At 32.3% G+C, this 24800-nt stretch overlaps 1 protein-coding gene across 1 annotated transcript in view; it reads left to right on the plus strand.

Annotated features, from left to right (window-relative positions):
• Positions 1-50: 50 nt before the first annotated feature.
• LOC129233253 (FERM, ARHGEF and pleckstrin domain-containing protein 1-like) overlaps positions 51-24800 on the plus strand; it is a 141309-nt gene continuing 116559 nt past the window's right edge. Inside the window, exons 1-6 of the mRNA XM_054867307.1 lie at positions 51-183; positions 10654-10811; positions 11559-11663; positions 14055-14173; positions 14256-14353; positions 20071-20194. Of these exons, the coding sequence (XP_054723282.1) occupies positions 10674-10811; positions 11559-11663; positions 14055-14173; positions 14256-14353; positions 20071-20194 (584 nt within the window). The 5' untranslated portion in view covers positions 51-183; positions 10654-10673. The remainder of the gene's footprint in view (positions 184-10653; positions 10812-11558; positions 11664-14054; positions 14174-14255; positions 14354-20070; positions 20195-24800) is intronic.

Genomic DNA, 24800 nt, shown 5'->3' on the forward strand with positions numbered 1-24800 from the left:
AACTTCTACTTTAACTACTGTTTGTGTTTCATTATTATTCTACTCGTACTCTGCCTGCTTTCCTCTTTTTATTTTTTCGTTTTCTGCAAATAATCGAGTATGTTATTGTTAAGCAATTAAGAACATATTCCTTCTCACTTAACAAAACTCCTTGAAGCTTGTGATTCGCAAGATTATACTCTGGTAAGTGTTTTATGTTTTATTTGCTGAAACCCTTTTTTTGATCGCAAGATAAATATTAGAGACGTACCGAGTACTCGGTAACTACTCGGTACTCGGCCTATTCGGCCAATATGCCGAGTACTCGGTACTCGGCCAAATTTTGGTCAGATACTCGGCCAATACCGAGTAGTTGCAAAAAATTGAATACATTACAATTTACAAAAAAGCTCAAGCATATATAATTTTCTGCAACCATTTACAATTCAAATTTAAATTTTGAGAATAATGAAGTTTGAAATACTTCAATGAAATAAATCTTGGTTCGAATGTCTCGAAAGTTAATAAAACTTTTTTGTTGAAAATTGTGCAAATATGGAATTTTTGCTACAAACTAAAATTAGTTATAAGATATATAAAAATACCTTAGCTTTAAAAATAAAAGGAAATAAAACAACGTTAGAAGCACAGTGCAGGATCACTGCAGACACGTGTTTTGGCGTTACGAGGAATTTCTTTTTCAATGCACAAAATGTGAGCTCGTTGATTTAAAGGCATCCAGCAAAAGTCCAATTTTTTGTCGTATGCCTTTAGTCTTTAGTTCACATGTTATGCACTGAAAAGACAATCCTTGTAACACAGAAAAACGTGTCTGCAATGTTCCTGCGCATTGGTTTTTTTGCTTTTAAAAATTATTTATGTTTAGCGAACTAGACCTATAATGAATAAATTTGTATAATTTGTTTTAATTCCAACTTGATAAGTCATACCTTTTATTTATTCATTTTTAATTTAAAAAACATTATTTTTGCAAAATTTTGTAGTTAAATTTCAGCAGGAATTTAGTTTAAAAACTATTATATGGACAAGGAGGTCTATACTACTATTTCAATAAGTTCAAAATTCATCGGTGTGTGTCGGTGGTCCTTCTTTCAGCATAATTGGTACTGGGAAACTCGGCCGAGTAGTGAAAGGCCGAGTTACTCGGTACTCGGCCGAGTAGTAAAAGGCCGAGTACTCGGTACTCGGCTACTCGGCCAAAGTGCTACTCGGTACGTCTCTAATAAATATACTGTAAATTGATTGGCACCGGATATAGTGAAATATTTTTGAATTATAGAATGGTTTTGAAATTACATTTTTCGTGAGAGAAGTAAATGCAATATATTACTTCATCCTAACAATAAGTCATTGGTATTAAACATTTAAAATTGTTGGGAGTTAGGATGAGATTTCTATCGTCCTCCCGGTGGTTTTTTTTTCCCTTATTGTATTTTCCAAATAATTTTATTTTCGCATCTCCTACGTGAATTTCTTTTTGTTTTGTTAAAGAAAAGTATCAAAAACATGTTTCAGTAACCGATTGCATGCATTTTAAGTTTTTTTTTTGGGGGGGGGGGGGGGTATTGTTGCAATCTTGATTTTATTTTAATCAAAAAATGAATTTTAAGACTGAATTTAATTAATTTTTTCATCCATTTAAATTAATTTTGCCAAGAACTCGCAACAGAATGAGCCAAGCTTGAGAATTTATCGCACATTGCGTATTGCTCTCAAGCGAATGTTAGTAAATAAATATGTTCAACTAAAAAACATTTTAATTAATTCCTAAATACCAAATGTCAAGCAGAATTATAATTTTTGAGAAATCATAACAATGAAAAAAAAAATCTTGGTTGAGTTCAGAGTTCTAACTAGGGAGCCAATGTATCCTCCATTTCGGATCAAAATATGGTCTTCTGTAAAGGTCAAGATTCAGGGTGTCCACTTGGCAACCTAGTTTGAAGAAGTGGCAACACAAAAAGAACAGACTCAGTCACTTACTTTTTTTTCCCTTTAGTTCCTAAAGAAACTCCTGTGGTGAAATTGAATTATGAACCATTCCAAATAGGGTCGAAGACAGTATTGGAAGTATGCTTGGGGATAAACACTGTGGATGGGAGTCGATTGGACAATTTTTTTTTTTTTTTTTTTGAGCATTAAGGAGAGTGGGCTTTCGGCTACGTTTGAAACGTAGGTTACCACATTTGTTCATTTGCTGATGAAAGTAAAAAATTTACTTAATTGCTTAAGTTTCCACAGAAAAAAAGTAGGATTGGATGTTTATTTCACTGAAAAGAAATGAAAATAACGCAAAATGTGTTTTTATAGTTATTTCCTTCCTTTTACATAATAAAGTGAGTTTTGTAATCACAAAGAATTTTTCCTTCAGATTTCGGCTTAAATTTCTATTTTACTCATCCCCAATGGAATGTTGAGTGGTTTTTCCGGCCCGATCACATGTGCATTGTACCTAAACACGTATAGATGCCCGAAATATTCATTTTAACAATCCATGAGTTATTTACCACGAGTTTTCTGTGTGTGCATACACCTTGCATAGCGAAAAAAGGGTATGCCATAGAAAGTTTAAATTTGGTATTTAGACTCTGAGTGGTTTCTAGTTGGTGCATCTCCCCTTTTGGTTACATTCAAATGTTTCAAAAGTAGTCTTACACATCTTTTGGGGCAAATCAGTGTTAATTCAATGCAGTTTTAAGTGGCATTATAAGTTGATGATATAACTCACTAACGGCCGTATTCTCAATACTGTCACAGAACGGAGATGAAACTCGGCTCCTCAAAACCGAGAAGTAAGGGAAAACTAGTTTCGAACGCGGTGCGTATTCTTCAAGTCATTTCAAGCACGATTTAGGGGAGCCGAGTTTTAACTGAAGGAGAAATGAAACGGCTGTTACCATTGGGTAGAGTGACTCACGTGACATTTTCTACATGACTGCATTCCACGTGGTAGTAAATTCGCGCGCAGAAGAATGATTGACAATTAGAATCGGGAGTAGCAAAATTTATCTAGTTCATGCAATTTTTTTTTTATTAGACTCAATTTGAAATTTAAAGACATCAATGCATTTTTTTAATGTTTCTGTATAGAAACTTAAAAAGTTTTTTATCTTGTTATTAATTAAATGTTTTTTTTTCATCTTGTTATTAATCAAGATGAAATAAAAACTAATTCAATAATATAGTCACATTCTTGGCAAGGGTTTCATCTGGGCCGGGCTGTAATTTACGAAACCCCCCCCCCCCCCTCCTTCCAAAAGATGTTTTATGTAAATATTAAGTTCGTGCTATTTTTTAAAAACAACAACTTATTTTTATTTTGGCGTTGCAACTATTAAAAAAACGAGTTTAATAATTAGGAATAAATTTTATGTAAAATTTGCCCTAGACGCATATGTAACGAGCTCCGTCCAAGCGCAATATTGTGCTTTGTTTTTGTTGACATTTAATGAATTAAATATGATTTAAGAAAAAAAGGGAAAACTTCAGAGAATTAATTAAAATTTATTTATTTTACTAACTTTGAAATCCAATTTGGATGCAATTCCGGGCCAGACTGTTGTTCCCCCCAATCTAGACACGCTACTGATTAATATATTAATCTCTTTCTAATATTGAAAATCTGTCAGTCATAAATGTTTTTTTTTTTCTTGTGTGTGAAGTAAACATTTTTGAATAATATAGAAGCTTAATATTTTCTACTATGTTGTAAATGCATTTGAAAGAAAGAAAGAAAAGAATTAAAAACATAGAAAAGAAAAATAATCTATAATATTATTAAAAACTTGTTACAATGTATTAGCTTTAGAACCCGATCCCCTCCCCCCTCCATCTGTTCCATTTCATGAAACATTTGTTAACATTTATTGTCTTTAAAATCCATAAACTTATTAATATAAACGACACAGGGCAAATTCATAAACTGAATTTTGCCCTGCATTCGTTTTCCATGTGAAGAACTTATTTCTCCCAACAATATAGTCCTTTCTAAAAGTTGAAAAAATAATTTTATATTTTTATCATCCAAAAATTCAAGGGCACCCATATGGGGAGGGGGGCAAGTGGGGACTCAAGAACCCCCCCCCCCACCTCTTTAGAAATTACAACTTTCTTGCTTTAGTATTTTTTTCTTTGCTAAAATGTAAAAACATTTCTTTTCCAGTCATTATTGAATAAGTAAAAATGTCAAATTTTATTCGCTCTAAAATCTGTACTGAAATCGGTTTCCGCGGGAAAATATCCTGCTAAAACATATGGAAAATACCTGAGTCCCCCCCCCCCCTCCTCTTAAAATTTTGCATATGGACGCCCATGTAAAAATTCCTTGTTATCATTCACACCTTAATTTTTACAATCACTTGTTTTTCAAAGCTCTTTCTCATCCCCTGTCTTGTAATTACATGCGTGTTTGTATGCAAAAATAAAGTCACATTCTAATTGCTTCTATATTTACATTCCCTAGCATAAAATCAAATGTTATTTCATCCATTGAGAATATTTTTCCACATTAATGTGTTCATGAAGCTAGTAATAGTAATTTCTTCTGCAGTTAAAAATCTCCTGAACCGTTTTATTTATAATTATTTGAAACAAGGAGAATTTTAAATTCGTTTAGGTATTATTGTGTTGCGCATTGAAATTTTGTGGAACATTCAACTTCATTCTGTCATTTTCTGTCTTGGAATGATTTATGTAATTCAGAGTCTCTCAATTGGACAAGATACCTTGTTAGAGTAAAAAAGTTGCAACAGGTACTACTGTTTAAGAAAAGTAATTGATTTTTCCAGGGGTGCCCCCGCCCTCCCTAAGAGCAAGGGCACACCCCTCCCTCCCGAACACTTCAAAGACCCCCCAAATTGGATGACCCCTCTAAAAAAAGAAGAAATTATTCCTTGAACAGCCCCCCCCCCGAAAAATTTCATGGCATATTCTGCGCCATGACGCCCCCCCCCCCCTCCTCCCACAGCCGAGGTGAGCACTCCTTATTATTTTGCTTCAGACCATTTTTTCATTTTCCCCAAACTCATAAAAATAATGGCAAGTGCTATTCTGCCACATTCTTCACAAATTTAAAACAAAACTTTAGCAATTATAAAAGCTCCGTTGTGACGTTATATGACTGTAATTCAGGGAAGAATTTGTTTAAAAAACTATTATAGCGGTTTAAAAATTGTTTGACCTGCATTTTAAAATTGGAGCAATGCTGCATTAAAAAAAATAATAAGTTTTCGTGTTCCAGAAATTATTTGATAAAGGATAGTTTGTAAGGGACGAAAGTGTTCTAAGATATTCTCTCAGAAGTGGCATCTAATCCCTCCCCCATCCCCAAATAGTTATTTTTTTCATGCAGTATTTTTTTGTAACGTTTTTGTTGTTAATTGAGGCGAAAGTTTAAAATACGAAGAAACGGTGCGGCTGAAATAAATCAGATTTAAAAAAAAAAAAAATGCTTACCAATCGCAACTTTTCCGCGCTACAGTGGCGTGGAAATAAAAAAAAAATGATTTTTTTCGCACCATTCTGTTGATCATTGCATTAATGTTTTCGGCCGTACTTTTTGATAACACCTATAACGAATGTCAATTCTGATTAAATTTTGTAATTAATCTTTGTTTCTCTGACGTCAAGTTAGCGAATGTTTATCAATAGTTTCTAGCATTTGCAAATCACTCAAAATAATCCAAACAGCCGTCGCCCATTTTGTTTGCTCACAAAGGAATGATGGGAAGGAAATCTAGTTTTAAACCGTCGAAGTAGCGGTTACAAGCCGAGCTCTGGAAGTGGGCGTTCCGTGACCGAGTTTAACGCCAAACCGGGATGGAGAATAGAGTAGTTTTTCAACTTCGAGGTTTAAGCCTCGGTCCGAGTTTTAACCGGAGTGGAGAATACCGGTGTAAGCTTTTGATCTCCAAGTTTTATCCTCGACTTTGTCCAAGATGGCGACAAAACTTTGCAAAAAGAAATATTTTTCGAATCAGGTTTCAATTTGGCACTACTAGCCACATATATAGAGAGTTATCCATTGAATCATGTTAAAATGGTTGATATTAGGAGAATAATCTCTGTAAAATGCTTTTTTTTTGTATTTGTATTTTGCAAAAAACTAGGGGTGTAATTATTTAAGGTGTTTCTTTGTTTACCCTGAGGCACTATTATATTGTCCTTTTCTTCCTTTATATGCATTCCAACAGCTTTTATCCAATTTAAGATTGGAGATGCCAGAGGCCTTCAGAACCTAAATCTGTGGGAGGTGAAAATTTTCAATTTGCCAATTAAAACTTCAAATTTTACTAAATATTATTTAAAAAAAAGAAAACAAAACTGCGTCTATATGCATGTATCTACATCTAATGTGAAAATGCATTAGACATCATTAAAAGCAGGGCAAATTTAAGTGTAAGCCTGTAGAGCATGCGCTTTGGAGCCCCCTAGCTTGGTTGGGTCTCAAAAAATTACAAAACATTTTTTTCCTAATCAATGTTTTCATTTGTTTTGCACTATGAAATCTTTCTAAATATTTTTTATTCTAGCGTAAGTTTAAAACTTAATCCTAGCTGAATCATTTTTCAAAGAACAGTCCAACTGCTTGCTTTTGCGGATGACATTGATATTATTGGACAAACTAAGCAAGCTGTTTTTTAAGCTTTTATCTCGCTTGAGAATGCAGCAGGTAAGCTGGGTCTAACCATCAATAAAAATAAAACTAAATTTATGATTGCATCAAACAGAAATGTAGATACAGCCCCTTTGAAGGTAAATAACTACACATTTGAGAATGTCAAGCAGTTTATATACCTGGGCACAATGATCTCAAGCTGCAATGACCTACATATTGAGATTAAAAACAGGCTATCCATGGCTAATAAGTGCTTCTATGACTTTAAAAAACAATTAAATTCAAATTACATCACCATTAAAACTAAATTAAGTCTATATAAAACATTGATAAGACATGTTGTCCCGTATGGGAGTGAATGTTGGGCTCTCAACAGGGCAGAAGAAGAACTTTTAGTGATTTTTGAGAGAAAAATTTTAAGAAAGATTTTTGGATCAATGCGACAAGATAAATGTTGGAAAAGAGCTTATAACCACGAAATTTACAAAAAGTATGGTGAACCTAACATCTTAAAGGTTATAAAGACGTTTCTCATTAGGTGGCTGGGCCACATATTTCGAGATGCAGATGCATTCTCCACAAAAAAAGTCACCTTCTCTAACATTGAATGAAAATGCCGAAGAGGGAGACCCCTTGTCAGGTGGCTGGATGGGGTAGAAAAGGACTTAGAAGTAGTAGGAGCGAACCGATGGAGAGCCATTGCTGGGGAAAGGGTTAGGTGGGAAAGAATTCAAGAGAGTCTTGGCCTGCTACATGCTGTAGCACCAGCGAAGAAGAAGTTTTAAATTAAAGTCATTGCTGCCTCTGTTTTAACGAGGTTCATATGTTCAGCGGAAAACTAACTCTCCTTCATGGAGTGAGAAAATTATCTGGAGTGACATCTAGTGTAAAATGAGACCATTCAGATGTCACTCCAAGTTAGTACGGAGTGCATTATTACTGCTTAAAAGGTATTTATTTTGTTTCTGTTGATTTACAACATTTCAAGATGTTTGAATCTCTTGTAATTTATTTCTGTAAGTTTCATATTACAAGTACATTATCAAAACACTTACAGTTGACTCTTAACGACTTTCCAGGGACAACAAAAAATTGTCTTTAAGTAGAAAACGTCCTTAGATAAAATGCTTTTAAAACTATAGTGGACCATCTAGGACTGTGAAAAGCCATCTTTAAATAGAGAAATTCGTTGAGTAGAGCGTCGTTCAACGGAGAGCCAACTGTATACATATTGTCACAAATTCTGTAAATAGTAATTATTTTTGTGATTAATTTGTCGTAATCTAGCTAAATTTGACGTTTATTAAATTATCTTTCATCTAAAATTATTGTAGCAACGTAACCTGTAAATAGTTTCTTGTAATGAATATACAGCTCCCGTACATTCGGCTGAAGTCTACGGTCCCCTCATTTCTGAATGATAAAATTTGAATGGAAAGAAATAGGAAAGTGGTAGAAGGGAGTATGATTTTCTGGAATATCTGAGAAGCACTCTTTCGATGTCTATAAATAGCCGTGCCGCATGATAAAAAGTTAGTCTCGAGTTAGTTTTTGCTTGTGAATTGTGTCAGCGGTACGCTGGAGAGCATGTATTACCTCTGTTTTGCGAAGCCTTTTAGCTGTATTTGGATGTAAATGCATGTGTAACCGTTGAGGTTACGGTGTTAATTGATATTTGCTTAATTGCTGATGATTGATTTAGCAGTTGTAACTACGCTTCCTGTACATAGCTGTAAATACACCTCCTGTGTTTTCTCAAGAACTGTGTCATCATTTCAAGAAAGTTTGAAGCTGCACCGGAACTCTTAACAATTGGCGCCAAATGTGGGGCTTCTTCAGGACTTTCTTGAAATAACTGTGACCTTGGACATTTTTTTCATGAAGACTTTGGATTTGAACTTTATTTTTATGGTGATTACTCGCGCAATGGATGATCAATTAAAACAACTTCTTGACACAATCAACTCTGTGAAGAGTGATATGGTGGCTAATCAAGAACAATTAAAAAGTGATTTAACGGTGCTGAAAAAGGATTTAACTTCTAACCAAGAAGAAATTAAAAACGACCTCATTTCGGTAAAGACTGATGGAAAATAAATTTAATGACATAGAGCATCGAGTTGATGCTATTAAAGAAAAATTTTGTATCGTTGAAGGCCGATTCAATGCTGTAGAAAATAAATTGGAAGAAGAAGAAGATAGAAAATTTCATCTACTTAAAGAAGAGTTTAAAGACCTGGAAAGGAAATTGGTGACGCTTGGAAGCAGTGCTGTTGATGTTGTGCATTCGGCTACACAACCTTCAATTAAGCTCGCCACATTTGATGGCAAATCCTCATGGCAAGTGTACAAGACCCAGTTCCTAATAGTTTCCAAAACAAATGGATAGGACTATGTAACCAAAGCCTGTCATGATAAAAAGTTAGTCTCAAGTTAGTTTTTGCTTGTGAATGTGTCAGCGGTATGCTGGAGAGCATGTATTAGCTCTGTTTTGCAAAGCCTTTTAGCTGTATTTTTTCGTATTTGGATGTAAATACGTGTGTAACCGTTGAGTTTACGGTGTTAATTGATATTTGCTTAATTGCTGATGATTGATTTAGCAGTTGTAACTACGCTTCCTGTACATAGCCTGTAAATAACTCTCCTGTGTTTTCTCAATAACTGTGTCGTCATTTCAAGAAAGTTTGAAGCTGCACCGGAACTCTTAACAATATCTATATTTACACCCTTGGTTTACTGCAGCCTATAGCCAAAGAATGTCAATGGGGTCAACCTAAAAAAAATCAATAGTACAGATTTCATCAGATTTTTTTGGGGAGGGGGCAGGGTTTGGGGGGGGTTAGTGTTTTTGGATGGTACGTCACTTTTCTTGGGGTTTGGGAAACCTTTGCGAAGACAAAAAGATGTGCGACTGAACACGTTCTTCAGTTTTGCAAGCAAGGGTGCCCATGTAGGAGGGTAAGTGGGTGCTGAAGCCCCCATCTTAGAAATTAGAACTTTCTTGCTTTTAGTACCTTTTTCTTTGCAAAAATATAAAAGCATTTCTTCTCCAGCCATTAATGAATAAGTTATTAGAAATGTCATTTTAATGACTCTAATCTGTCTTGAAATCAGCTTCCATGATGAAAATATCTGAGCCCCCACCCCTCTTTAATTTTGCATATAGGCGCCCATGTCTGCAAGTCAAGCCCCCCCCCCCCCCCAGGCTTGATGTGCTTACAACCCTAAAACTTCTAAATCAGGCCCTGATTAAAATGTAATAAACTTTAGTGTTGCAATACTGTCTTCAAACTACAGTATAACCTTCATTTAACAATTGCCAAGGGACTGAGAAAAGTTTGTTAAATCAAAGATATTGTTAAATCGAGGAGCATAGACACTTAATACAGTCAAATCCAGACCAGTGGAATGTATCATTAAATTGAGGAAATCATTAAATCAGTTTTTACATTATTTAGTTATTTTATTTATTTATTTATTTATTTTTTTGGTACTTTGCAGATTATTTTATATTTTAATGCATTACTTTAATTGTTTGAAAAAAAATTCCGCAATGAAACTTTTAGTTTTGTTTTGTTTGAAAAACCATTAAAAAGATGAAATAACGTATGATATCGCAAGTAGTTTCTATGCAACCTTTACCAAACATGATGGTAATGTACAAAATCGGATGTCACCAAAGGGGGGGGGGGGGGTATATCACACCCACTTCTCTATGTTTACTATACTTTAGTGTGTATAAAACAATGTCTAAACAGCAATTCATTTAAGAGATATTGCTCTTAACTCGCATACATAAGTACATGCATGCACCCACCCATAAGTGCATGCTTTTGAATTATTAAAAATATTTATTATTTAATAGACTTAAAAGGACTGTGGTGCCCACGTCAGGTTTTTTAAAAGACAATCCAGTTATGTGAATGGAATTCAGTCTTGATTGATTTAGATAATTGGAGTTCTACTATAATTTATTTTATTTTTATGTTGAATATTAATGTGTTTTTAAAATAGGTATTTTTATTCTTTGATGATAGTTACTGCATTGAAATTCAAGATGTCATCACCTCATCATACATTGCCCGAAAATTCTAAAGGACACCAAACCAAATCTGTTTCTTCTAGCAAGGGAAGAAAATTTATGAATGTTACAGTATACTTTTTAGATGATTCCAATCATGTATTTCAACTGCAGGTAACAATTATTCTTTAATTTATACATAATTTAATTGAAATTGAATAGCTGTCGTAGTCACATGATGTCAGCAAAAATCTCATTTACATGGGGTATTCCAAATTCTGTAAATTTATGATTATTTTTTTATTTGTTATTTTATTTTATTTTGCCTGCCCAACTGTTAAATCTGGGGGGGGGGAATCTGTAGTGTAACATTTTATTATGATATGAAACAAAACGTTAAGTAACATAAAGCAATATTTCTGCAGCTTTCATATTTGATCAGAAATGTTTGTCTGATGTTCTTAGATGATGGAGTATAATGTCTAATTCATCTGTCATTTTTAGTTAAACTTATCTTGAAGTCAAAGTAAAAGTACTGCAGGCTCTTTGTAATTCAAAATATGTTTCAGCTAATTTGTTATTTGATTTCTAATCCGAAGCATTGCATTCGTCAATGCTTATTCCTGTACATTGATGTGTTATTTAAGTTTTTTGCTTAGTTCTTATCTTATCCCCTTTTTCCTGACTCATAAAGGTTCTGACATAAGTAAGGCAGAGAATTAAAAAAGGAAAAAGTTCTTTAATATTTTATTCAATTGCTCTTTATCCTTTTATTTATTTCAGAATAATATTTAAATGTACTGTGTCAACTGTATCATAAATCAATAACTTGAGACCTCTTTCTCAGTGTAATAATAAAACCTTTTTTAAAGTGATGTTTTAATCCTCATATTTTGTTATTTGTTTATAAAATTGCTTTAGGCTAAAAATAGTGGACAAGCGTTGTTTGACAAAGTGTGTAAATTCTTGAATTTGATTGAAGTTGATTATTTTGGGCTAGAATTTGAAGACGAGAAAGGAAGCAAGGTAATTTCCACATTTATCTGAATCATTTTGTTTGGTTATTAAATAGTTAGCAGCATATAAACTTTTTATTTGTTCAAGTTCGAAAAAAAAAAATATTTTTATTTATATGTATATTCTTTTTATCATTGAGTAATTATGGTGATTTAACATTTTACTTAAGTATATTTTTTACAACATTGATTTATATACAATCTCAATACTTAACATATTGGCATACAGATGTGGATGGGGAGGTTGAGCGATGCGTGTCGGTGACAGGGTTTGATCTATGGACCTTCGTGATGCTAATCCAGTGCTTTAACCGCTGAGTCAATAGGACCTCAAGGTTCCCTTTAGTAAACTTCTCGGAATTTAAGTTTCAAAAAGGCAATTGTAGGTGATTTTTGGAGGTGTTGGGAGATGAAGTTTGGATGCCTTACCCTGCCTCTTTCTTCTGCTGTTACCAAACAACGGTTTGTTTAGTGACGTTAGGGTAGCTTAAAATTGCAGTTTTGACTTCAACATTGAAAAATTCCTGGAGAGAACCCCAAATTTCTTCCCTATTCCCGTAACATCATCAAAGATAGATTAAAATTTTGTATTCAGCAATTTTGGTTTAAGAGTCTCCCAAAACCCTTTCTTCCAAAGATAGTCTAAAATTGACTTCAGTTTCCAAAAGCACATCAGAAATGAAAGCCCTCTCTTTTCCTATATGACTGTCAGACACAGCCTAAAATTACTTTTTTAAGACTTCAATATTAAAATTTTTCTCTGCTCTCTTGGAGTCACCAAAGTTACCTGAAACTGTGTCTTAAAGTCTACAATTAAAAAAACTTTCTCCTCCCTCCCTCTCTTAGCATCTGTAAAGGTGACAATATTTCTGAGTTAAATGTGAAAACTTCCTGGAAGATACCCCCTTGTGACCTTCTGTCATCAATGATTACCTAAAAGTAACATCAGTCCTGAAAAAATTGGGAGCGAACCTCATTTTTTCTCCTTTCCTTTTTCCTTTGTTAACCCTTTTCTTTTAACTTTAACAAAAAGTGCCATTTTTGAGATGCCAAAAGTTGCCATTTTTTTGTAACTCTCCCCTCTATTTTATTTTTTATTTTTAAATCTTTTCACCATCAAAATTTTTTTTTAAAAAATTTTGAAAAATGTACGCTGGAGGTAACCCTCCGTATGACTGTACATACAATGTTGTTCATCTTTTAATTTGGACAGTTTTTTTTTTCTTTTGTTGACTTTGGAAGGGACTTAGTCATCCTATTTGCAAGAATCTAACTCTGTTCATGCTATAAATCTAAAAACCAACTGTTGAAGCCCACCAAACTTCCCCTCATTTTTGACACTCCATCATATTAGTCCTCCTAAAATCTTGAAAAAGTAAGTCTAGGCATATAGAGCATCTTTTAATATATTGAATAGGATCTTTATTTTGATATCTGAAGTTTAGAATAAGCCTACAAATTCTTCAAAAACTTTGCAATTATCATCATACTCGTTAAGTAAAGTACTCGCTTACTCCCCCCTAAAAAAAGACACGTACACCCAAATTATTACTCCCACCCTAAAGCCTCATGAGGTCTGTTTTAGTGCTCATGTGAGCTGTAAAAAATCATAGAAAAGCAAAAAGCATCACAATATCATAAGTACAAATTATCATTTAAAATTAAAACATGAAAAAAATTATTAGAACCTTTTATTACATTTGTATAATTATTTTATTCAAAAAGTACTATGTAATGTTTTATGTATTTTAAAATTAATATTATACATTTTTATTGCTTTTAATTAAGTTACTTAGGGAGTAACTGTTTTTCTCATTTTTCTTTTGTTAGCTATTGTTGCAAAATTATATAATTTAGAATTAAAAATATGCATAAATCAGTGTCCAGCCGTAAAACATTTCCCTTTTTTCTGTCCAACTTTTAATTTTCAGCTAGGCATTTTTAATCTATCTTAAAATTGTTATAATAAGTTTATGAATTTTAAAATGGAAAAGGAATAGTATTACATTGTATTAATAATATATAAATATAGTGCATTACTTTTTGATTTTCTTTGATAATAAATGAATATATCATTGTAATTATTACATTTAATCTTTAACAAAAATATTATAGTTCAAAAAATAACTATCAAAATATCATGATGTTTTCAAAATAAATATTTAATATATATTTCGTAATATGCATCATGCTACACATCAGCGGACTTTGCGAAAGAAATATCAAACAGGATTCTATTATAACATATTTTAGTAACGTGTTATTGGTTTGTAGATTTTATGCGTTAAATATATTTAATCATGTTATGGATTCAGTTTTCAAATATTTTATCCATAATAATAATTCATTGTATTTATAATTTATGTTTCTAATTTTAAAATGTTTTAATTTGTTGCAACAGTGCTGGTTGGATCTTTTAAAACCTTTGTGTTCTCAACTTTCAACATCATTTCCATCCATGTATTTTTGTGTAAAGTTCTACACTCCAGATCCTGTTCAATTAGAAGATGAATTCACCAAGTAACAATTTTTCTCCTATTTCTGAAGTTTGTTTTTAAATTAATCTGATGTTTTCATGCTAACTTGAAACATTCTACTTCAGGTACTTATTTACTCTTCAGTTGAAAAAAGACCTTGGAAATGGCCTTTTACAATGCAATGACAATACTACAGCTGTTATTGTTTCTTATTTAGTACAAGGTAAACATTATATATATAGATAAAACAGAGAATATATATGTGTGTGTGTGTGTGTATGTTCCCTATAGAAATCCACAGTTTACGTCGGATCTCGACCAAATTTGGCAGGGAGGTACATGGGCACCCGAAAAGGAACATGGGGGGGGGGGGGTTCAAACACCAGTAAACAACCGAATCCTTTGAATTTTAATTTTAGGGCCAGCCCAAAAAGGGCATTAAATGGCTCTTTCTACCCAAAATAATTATTCGATTTCTTTGATTCAAGTCCCATTTGAAAACCCGCGAAAAACTCTCGTAGAGTTCCTCCTAGACCGCAGGACGAACTCTGAAAGATGCCTAGAAATCAAGTTTTGTTTACCACATTCGGTAACTAAAAGAAAAGTGTTTTCCACAGGCCTAGAAGCATAATAGGTCAGAACAATACAATGTTTCCACGAAAATAATTGCGCATTATTTTTTTTAGAGGTCGCTGAATGTGAGTTGTTCTGGTAGCAATTTTTCGTAATTTCTTCGCGTTTCTTTGAAAACTTTGTGCTTTTTTCAACTTTAAAGTAATTTAAAACTTCTAAATGTATCCGTATGAAGCTCAATTGATACTATCAAGTCAAAATAAAACTGTAGTGTCATTATTTTTGCGTATTTCTGATAGCTCCACTTTCAAAATTTCAACTTTTTTTTTATTCTCTCGTTTTGAATTTTAGCATTTAAAGATATATATTGTTTTGATAAATGCAAGATTTTAAAATTAATAAGTGCTGAAAATGCCTCCTTGAAATTTTTGGTAGTTAATTACAAGTTTTGTCAAACAGTTTGGAGACTTCTAGCAAGTGAATGCCTTAAAATCTTCATACCCATTTTGATACCAAATATATCATGATCATAAAAATTAAATGTTAAAGTAAAACAGTAAATTTAAAATTAAAAGTAAAACTTTGAAAATTACCCAGCGGCCATACTGATACCTGAATGTCTAGCATTAGAGGAAGTGGTCCAAGTATGGACCACCACTTTCATTTTCTACCTACTGATTTACTTGTTCACGCTAAAGGAATAATTTTAGAACCAATAACTCTTTAAAACATTCATGAAGGTGATCTTAGGGTTCAAAAACCATTACACCAGTTTTTAGTGTTTTAAAACTTCATGATTACGAAAAAGGCAAAATCATATTTTTCAAGAGGTGGTCCAAATACGGGACATTTGAGGAAAAAATATTTTATCTTTTAAAAATAAATAAAAAGTATGAAATTTTAAATCAAAAATTTTTTTAAATATCATCTTAGATATTTTTATAAAAAATAAAAATCATTTATTTCATTTTTTAGTTGCAGAAGTTACAAATGTAGTGAACCTTTATTTTCCATCCACACACTCTGGTGTCTAGCCTTGCAGCAGAGAATCCACACTTCTCCTGTAATGTCGTCTAAAAAGAATCTGTGATAAAATATGCATACTTCATTGCTATTATCAGATTTATCAAAAAAAAAGATGACCAACTCATCATCCTTTTCGTTGCCATCTGTAGGAAGATCAGTATGGTCTCCTTTCGAGTCCGACTGCTGCCGTTGGAATTTCATCCTTGACTTGAAGATTTTGGATGATTTCTCTTTTCACGGGCAACTGATTCCCTACTCCCAATTTTCCGACTGTTGTTCAAGGCATGCTCCACACTTTTTACCAGTTCATCTTTGTAGGGTGATCCGGTGATGATGCAAGTCTTGGCACTCTTGCGGCCACGATTGTTCTTTTTCTTTGCAATAGTGGGGGTTGGAGATATTTCATATGGACTAATTAAAGTCATTATATTAAGTCAAAACTTTCAAGTATCAAAACAGTGTGGTCTAAAAACGAGCTACCAATGGTAGTCTAAAAACCGGCTAGCCCGTTTTTGGACCAACATGAGTAGCTCGTTTTTTAGACCGCACAGTACTTTATGTTTATTGTGTACTAAACCATTACTAAACAAACAAATCTTTCAAATCAAGTACACTGAAAGAAAGCCCATATAATCTACTTTTTTTAAGATAAAAACCACTTACTTCACTCTACATATTAGAAAGATATAAACTAACTTGTACAAGCCTCGAAAAGTTTTGAGTTCTTCAAAGCGAGTGTTTCTTATAAAACAGTTAATGACAAAGCACATGCTTTAGCTATCAAGGTAATTTGCTCACTACGCTTTTGCCTCTGCTTGTTGATTCATTAGGTACCATTTTTGTGACTGAGCACAACCTCTTTCCCTCATTTTCAGCGGGTGGCCCGTATTTAGTCCATGGTTAGTATTTAGACCACTTCTTCTAATATCAATCATTAATACTTTTAAATTTGCTACTAATTTAAGTCACTCGCAAGTGTCACTTGAGCATTGCTCATTCTCACTTTCATCCTTGCATTTAATCCTGCTTTTACTGCTGCCATATCATACATAGACAACAAAGTAAAATAGTTTGTCATTTTTGTAGAAACATTTGTTTGAAATACCAAGTCTTTTTCCATGAACAACATTCTTGCTTCAGCATATTTTCTGGCATGGACAAATGCGAATGCCACTGTGTGGTAATAATGTGGGTAACATAATGACTGTAGAAGTCAAAAAGAAATTTGCTACTACTCTAATGTACATTTTATAAAATATTTTTGATACTTTAAAAGGATTTGCAATCAAATATTAATTTTATAATTCAACATACACGCATTGTTTTGACAAATCATAAAAGATATTTATTTTAAGTTACAAAAAGTTACACATAAAATTACAATGAATTTGAGAAAATAAGAACGCAATGACAACTTTTTAAATAAAATTTTAAACAATATACGTTAGTTGATAAAATTAACCACATTTAACATTGCTATCAAAGCTGTGCCGAATGGGAGGTTTTTAGGGCTTAAACCCTTTCATTGGAGCAATAATTAAATCTTGAACTTATATTTTGTAGGATGTAATTAATTAACTTTGAACTTCTAGCTAGGGGCCTGGATCTGTACACCATCCCTTTTCTTGCGCTGCTGATAAAATGCTTTTCTTTTAATATTAATTGAAAAGTTGTTTCCAGAAATCACTACTATCTACTTTTTTTGTGTATCAAGCTACTAGTTTCTGTAATTTTTTTAAATGTTAATTAGTGCAGTACACTACAAAATATTTTTATAAATCTAATTCAAGCCACCTATCTTTATATTTCTTTGGCAAAACTTTTTACTGGAGGAAAATTAAGTTTCCCGTTTCAATTCTCAATAACAAACAACACATTGCTCCTTAGTTGCTGCCATATTGTTTAAAAAAAAAAAAAAACTATTGATCAAAAATGAACAAGATATAAACACATTTTTTAGTCAGATTTCGATGAAATATGTTTGTTAAAAGAGTAAAAAGACATAAAATATCCTTACTCTTTATTGAAATCCCAAGTGAACTACTATTTTTATCCAGAAATGGAATATGTGCAGCGCCATCTGTCGAGAGAATTCGTTGTTATTCGTGAACTCAAATTGATCAATTTTGACGTTTTTTTGTTCTCCGTTTGCAAAAAAAATGTCAAGTTTTGGGGGTGGGGAACATTGCATTTTCTTGTTCAGGACACTCATAAGATGGCAAATACAAAAATTCACGTAGTTACAAGGTATGGTAAACGACTTGACATGATACAGATTTTGTTCCGCGGTAGATTTTGTCACGCATCTAGCATAATTTCAGCAATAGTAGGTTCGTCAGTTCAGTGGGCTAGGGAGGGATTCGAAATCATGGAATCCGAATGAAAATCGCTAATTTCTTAGGGATTTTATTAATATTCTTCTAGGACCTGCGAAAAAACTGTATGCTTTCAGTGAAATGTATGCTGGTCCAAATAAGAACAACACTGCAGGAGACTTTTTCTAGAAATAACACTGAAGAAATTCAACAAGATTGCTGATGACTTTCCTCTGAGAGGACATTCGTTTGTCCTTTGCGACCGGGATCTTGGGACAACAAAGCGAATGTTCAACAGCTATGACAGATTATAACCATGTGAAATTCAATCTCTTACAAGTAAAATACTGAAATTACATCAATGTACATCATCACATCTGTTGAAAACAGTGAAATCTGTAACTGCTAAACAGGTGCCTTCATTTTTTAAGAGGACTTATATCTCAAATTAAGATTTTGGACAAAGATTCTACTGGGCAACAAATGTTTTCAATTGTCAACATTCATGGTGCTTAAATATTCGATAGAACATAAAAGGAACGGTTTCAGGCTAGCTATTTTATAGACGGTTTTCAAGAGAATATTGCAAAGTAAGGCTTATTGGCTGAACTACCTTTGCCAATACTGAGTATGAAGGGAAAACTTTTCATATTGTTGAAAGAAATAATGAATATCAAGATGATTATTCAGTGCAGTTTTGAACATAGTCATACTAATATTTACATCGAACTTGGTACGGAAAACTAGACAAGAGAAGGATAGAAAAAAATATTTCCATGGAGGCTGCATTTGATGAATACAAATATGAATATAGTTTTATACACATGTAAAACTTTTGCTTTTTATCTCAGTTTTTTTTTTTTTTTTTTTTTTTTGTACACCAGACTTTATTATTTCACTAAAACAAGATGAGAGAAAGAGGAAAATACACAATGTATTTTCTTAAAATAATGAATTTATGAATGCAGACTTCCCTAATTATTTTTGTCACGTTATTATTATTTTTTTTAATCATAAATCAGTTAGAAATAAGTCTGTTTCATTTCATTTACATTTTCATCACTCTAAACTAGTCTTTCAGGACACTTATTGCAGAAAGGGCAGCATAAGTCGAAATTAAAAAGAAAATTGTAATTAATTTCAGTGATGAAATGAAACATAATTTAAGGTGAGGTAATGATCCTATTTGTGGCTAGATTAGTCATAAAAATCTTCGTAAAATTTAGTTCATTTCTGAATGAAATAATCACTTTTTATTGATTCCTGGAAAGTTACATTAGTTGGACTTATGCCCTTTCTGAAATAATCGATTCACATTTATCTGAAGCTTGAGTTGCATATGCTAATATTTTAAATGTGGTTTTTGTGAGAAGATTTACGATTCTTAATGGTTCTCCGCCAGGCTACAAAAACTTTTGAAAACTTTTAGAAGCAACTTTGATCGAGAACATGCGGCATTCCATAATATTAGACTTTTAAAAACAAATTTTAACGTGTCTGTCGTGCAAACCAAAATAAATTTTTTTACATGATTTGTTTTAATTTTTACCATGTTTTAAATACGAAGTTGCTAAACCTGCAACTTAGTTCTTTTTATTTTATTTTTTTAACTTTTTTTTACTTGTAATTTTTAAATTTTGCATTTTATTTTCAGGTTTTTGTTGATGATGATTAATAATAAGTCACTATGACTAATCTAATGTTATACTTTGCAGACTGTCTTTGAATTAGAATTTTTACCCTTTACAATATTCTGCTACTAGGTTAATAGCCATAAATAAATTCAAATCACCAAAGATAAAAAATCTGTCAACCTATTACAGAAAAGTACCGTAAAATGTTTCTTTTAAATTTAGGTTGGTTTTCTGATTTTCAAATTAAAACTAATGTAATTTTCAGATATTTAAGTAAAAGAGCACAGAAATCTTGTGTTATTTTATTGATTCTAAAATTTATGTAAAATATAAACAGCGTATAAAATAATGTTGTAGGGATTGTTTATCTGATGTAGCTTTTATTATTTTAGCTGATTTTGGTGACTTTAATCCAGAAAAGTGTGTGGACACTTCATATTTGTCAAGTTTCAAATTTGTTCCTTATCAAGATTTTGAACTTGAAAGAAAAATAATGGAAAACCATAAAAAACTTATGTAAGTTTTTATTTTTTGTGTACTTAAAAAAAAAAAAAGATTTTCTATAGTTTTGTCTGTAGACTTTTTAATAGTATGCTTTAATAATATGGTGGTGACTGGAAGGATAGATAAAAAGGAAATGCAAAAGTAACTGGCAGTAAACTTCAAGTCTGAAAGCTAGATCAAATACACAGGTGTGAACAGCCTAAAAATCTGCAAGCAAATCTATGCTTGAAACTGCACAAATAAAAATGACTACTGTAAATGTGTAGTTTGCAAAAAAGGTATAGAAACTTTTATAAAGCAAACACATGTACACACTTATTTATCTGTTAGGTAAATTGATATTAAAAGTAAACCATGTGGAGATGAAATTTAGGAGGCTTCTTCAGTAATTAAACTGCCTCAGTTTCTCACAAAATATCAAAATGATAAAACTTGAAAATAAAATATTAAAAATGTTCTCTAAATCTGAAGACTATTTGAATCAATTGTTTCAGAAAGGCAGGGCTCCCAAATGGTCCGCATTTCCCGCCAAAGTCCGCTTTTTAACATTTTGGTCCGATTAGTCCGCTTTTATATTGTTTTTACTTAAAAATCAGATTTTAAAAGTTTCCATTGTGTTCAAAGATACTGTACACCCAAACACGCGGCCGCGGCGCCTTAACCTGACTTTCCCATATTATTTCGCTTTAGATTGACGTCATTACTCCTCCTTCAACCACTGCAGCATGGAAATCCATAAAAAAGAGGTTTGGGGGAAGAGTTATGACGTCGAATCGCGGAGCAGTGTGCTACCGATATTTCTTGAAATTGCAGCCTCACGTTTGCAATAACGAATAAACTTTCCGATCTTGGATCTCGATAACTCGAATAATCATCTCAAAGTTTTCATTGAATCCCAAGCTCTTGAGACTGTTGTGTCGTGCATTGACTGTAATAGTAACGCTGCTATGAACCACCTCTTTTGCAAATAAATTCGGAAGTAATCTCGTGGCGCATGCGCCATTTTTTTTCCAGCCGCATATGTTCGTAAATTTTACGCCCTTGAAAAACCTTGAAAAGTTCCTGAAAAATATAAAGTTTTTTTTTTCCAAGTTCTTGAAAGCCTTGAAAAAGTATGAAAAGTTTCTTTATTGCTTGAATTCTTTCAAAAATCATTAAAAGCAATCTAAAGCATACTTTAGATTGCTTGTAATTCTTTTAAAAATATTTCATCAGTGCAATTTTCTGAACATAGGTTTGATATGCAGTATCGCGAAAAATTGCTTTCGTGTTTGAGGTTTCACTCCTTTTGCATCTTGTAAATATTTTGATGTTTTTTTACAATTGGAAGTTATTTTGACATGTGCTACCTCAGATTAGCTTATTTTTCGTTTAATTTCAATAATTAACGAAGAAATTAGTTTGGAAACCATGACAACATTGAACTTACTCGGACTTCGCGGAAAACTGCTTCTCGCGTTTGAAATTTCAATCCCTTTGCATCATGTAAATATTTTGATGTTTATGACAATGAAGTTATTTTGACATATACTACTTTAGATTAGCTTATTTTTCGTTTAATTTTGATAATTAACGAAGGAATTAGTTTGGAAACCATCACAACATTGAATTTACTCGCACTTCGCGGAAAACTGATTCTTGCGTTTGAAATTTCAATCCTTTTGCATCTTGTAAATATTTTTATGTTTATGACAATAGGAAGTAATTTTGACATATACTACTTTAGATCAACTTATTTTTCGCTTAATTTCAATAATTAACGAAGTAATTATTTTGGAAATCATGGCAACATTGGACTTCGCGGAAAATGGGTTTTAGTGTTTGAAATTTCAATCTTTTTACATCATGAAAATATTAAAATATTTTGCCCAATCGAATGTTATTTTACCAAATGCTACCTTAGATTAGCATGTTTTGTGTTTAATTTAGTAGAGAATAAATAAATTTATTTTATGGAAAGTATGCCAAAATTGAACTTGGTTCGTGAAAATTTGCTTATCTGAGCTTTCAATCGTTTTGCATCTAATAAATATTTTTATATTTTTGGCAATTTGAAGTTGTTTTTGACATGCTGCATTAGATTAACTCGTTTTAATTTTTATTTAAATAACTAAAAAATAAATAATTTTTTTTTAAAATTCATATTTCTAGTTTTGCAACCTTAACTTGCAAACTTAAATCTAATTATTATTAGCTTATTTTCGGTTATTACTGTTTCTTATAGGGGGGGGGGGGATATTAAATGTAAACAATTGAGTGCATAACATTTTAACTTAGTTTTTGTATATTTAAAACAAAGTTGAAATATAAAATTTTATAAAGGCGAATTTTTGTACATTTTTTTTCAGTCATAATGCCTGCTAAAGAGGGGAATCAGTCCCCCCTTCCCCCCACCCGCATAAAAGTTCAAAGCACTTCATGGAGTTTTTTTTAAATCTAAGTTGATCTGTTTCTCTTTGTGATTGAGCATTTCAGACATTTTAAAGAAAACTTTCAATACAGTAAATCTTTTATTAAAGTGTCTCTTGTAGAAAAAGCAGTTTGTTTTCGTATACTTTTTATAGTACTTTCTTTTATTTTATATGTTAGCATTAAATGAAATCTGCATGTAATATTTATATTGCGAATTTAGGGTAGTACCTTGAAAAACATTTTTTTTACCCTTGAAAAGTGCTTAATTTTTTTTCTCCCTAAAGGATATGAACCGTGTGATAAAGAAATTAAATTTAAAATTCAAATATAAAATAATTTTATTATAAACTCAGTTGTAGCTTTGTTGAAAATCAAAACAATATTTTTTAGGTTTCAGTGTGAGTCATGAGGAAGTACAAATTTCTCAGCAAATAGTTAGATGAAACTGATGAAGATGGGAACAAAATTAGAGACTGGGAAAAACAAGAGAATAAAGTTTTTTTTTTTTGTTTAGTGTATGATAACGTTATATTAAGAAGCATTAAAAGACAGAAAAAACATAAAAATAATTTTAAACTAAATAAAGATGAAGTGCAACTTCACCTATCCTTCAGTAAGACTACCAGCATCCCTTGTTCAAGTCAAAATGTATCATTATGCCTATTTAGTTCTAAAGAGGCTGCCTTAAGTGCTGAACTAAGTGCCCCCCCCCCCCCCCCCCAATGTTATGCACTTTTATCAATGGATAAAAAAAAAATCAGTTTCACTGGTGATAAAAGAATTGTATCTCTCGTTATTATAGTTAATTAACGAATTATCTTCACAAATTTAGCAGCTGGCAACTAGTTTGCCTTTTGGTGCTTCATGGGTTTAACTATGAGTGGTCCTCCCAAGGTCCTCTTTTTGATCCTAACTGGTCCTCTTTAGTCCCCTTTTTGATTAAAAATGGTCCTCTTTTACCCTTTTCTGAAGCTAAAATGTGTTGGGAGCCCTGGAATGGGCATAAGCCCTATGGAAATCCCTTGGACTTACGCCCTTTCTGAAATAATCGATTCATTTCTGTAAGCTTGCTTCACACTAAAAAAATTAAATAAAATATATGCAATTAAAAGCTGTGTGTGTCTCTGTAACCCTATCTCTTCTGGGCTGTGAATGTCTACCAGGTCAATACTAGTACTGTTGAATGCAGGACATCCAGGGAAAGCCATTCTGCACTGTCTCACTCCTTTAAATCTCAAGGGGCCGGGCATCTAAGGGTAAAAGTATTAAAGTCATCAATTGTCACCTGCCGCAGGCATCTTTGAGCCACCGTCCACTGCAGGTGTCGTAAGGAGGTTGGCATACAAAGCCAGCTGCGGACAGAGGCTCCTGGTCGGCATATGATTTTTTTATTACACCCTCAAAAATTGCATTATCTTAATATCATTATATTTAATTGTCTTAACATCTTTATATTTAAAAGTATTCTAAAGCAGCCAATAAAATTTAAATTAACAAATTGAGATCGGAAATAAGTGGTATACAACTTTGTGTAAATAGTTTTTATTTTTCCACCTTTATTTCTTCCCTCAATTTTTAATTTAAATTTTTTTTGCTGCTTTAGAATTTAAACATAAAGATACAGTCCACGCTCATTTATAACGACCCCTGTTGTCCAAACAAAATTGGTCACTATAACAAGAGGTCGTTATAACGTATTGCATGTTATTTAGTCTTTTTTTTTTTTTTAAATGCACAAATAACTTCTCATATGCTTCTTTTTAAAAGAGAATCAAGAAACTAACAAAATAAGTTTAAAAAGTTTAGTTTTTAGTTTTTTTGTTTGTTTTTTCTTTTTGAAATGTGTAGGATACAAGAAGCTTTCCCATTTTTTTGACTTTCTCAAAAAAAATTATACATAATTTGTAACGTCTACAATTTGTGTGCAGTTTTCATCACTTTATTAACTCAAAACCAACAAATATTTCTTTTCAATAGAAACATTTTGCCTTTAGAAACATAAAATGTTTAATGATTAGTTTTTCGAATAGTTAGTCCAGAGGATAATACAAAAATTGAAACTTAGTTTTGGACGTTGTATTGGAATGAACGGTTTCGTTTAGGCACTCTAATGGACAATAAAATAACATTGCATCTATGGAATAGGAAATGAGACTTCATGCCTCGATCGCTATGACGGAAGGTCGGAGCAATAGGAGGTCGTTCT

Source organism: Uloborus diversus, chromosome 1, assembly GCF_026930045.1.
Source record: "Uloborus diversus isolate 005 chromosome 1, Udiv.v.3.1, whole genome shotgun sequence".
NCBI classification, from domain to species: domain Eukaryota; kingdom Metazoa; phylum Arthropoda; class Arachnida; order Araneae; family Uloboridae; genus Uloborus; species Uloborus diversus.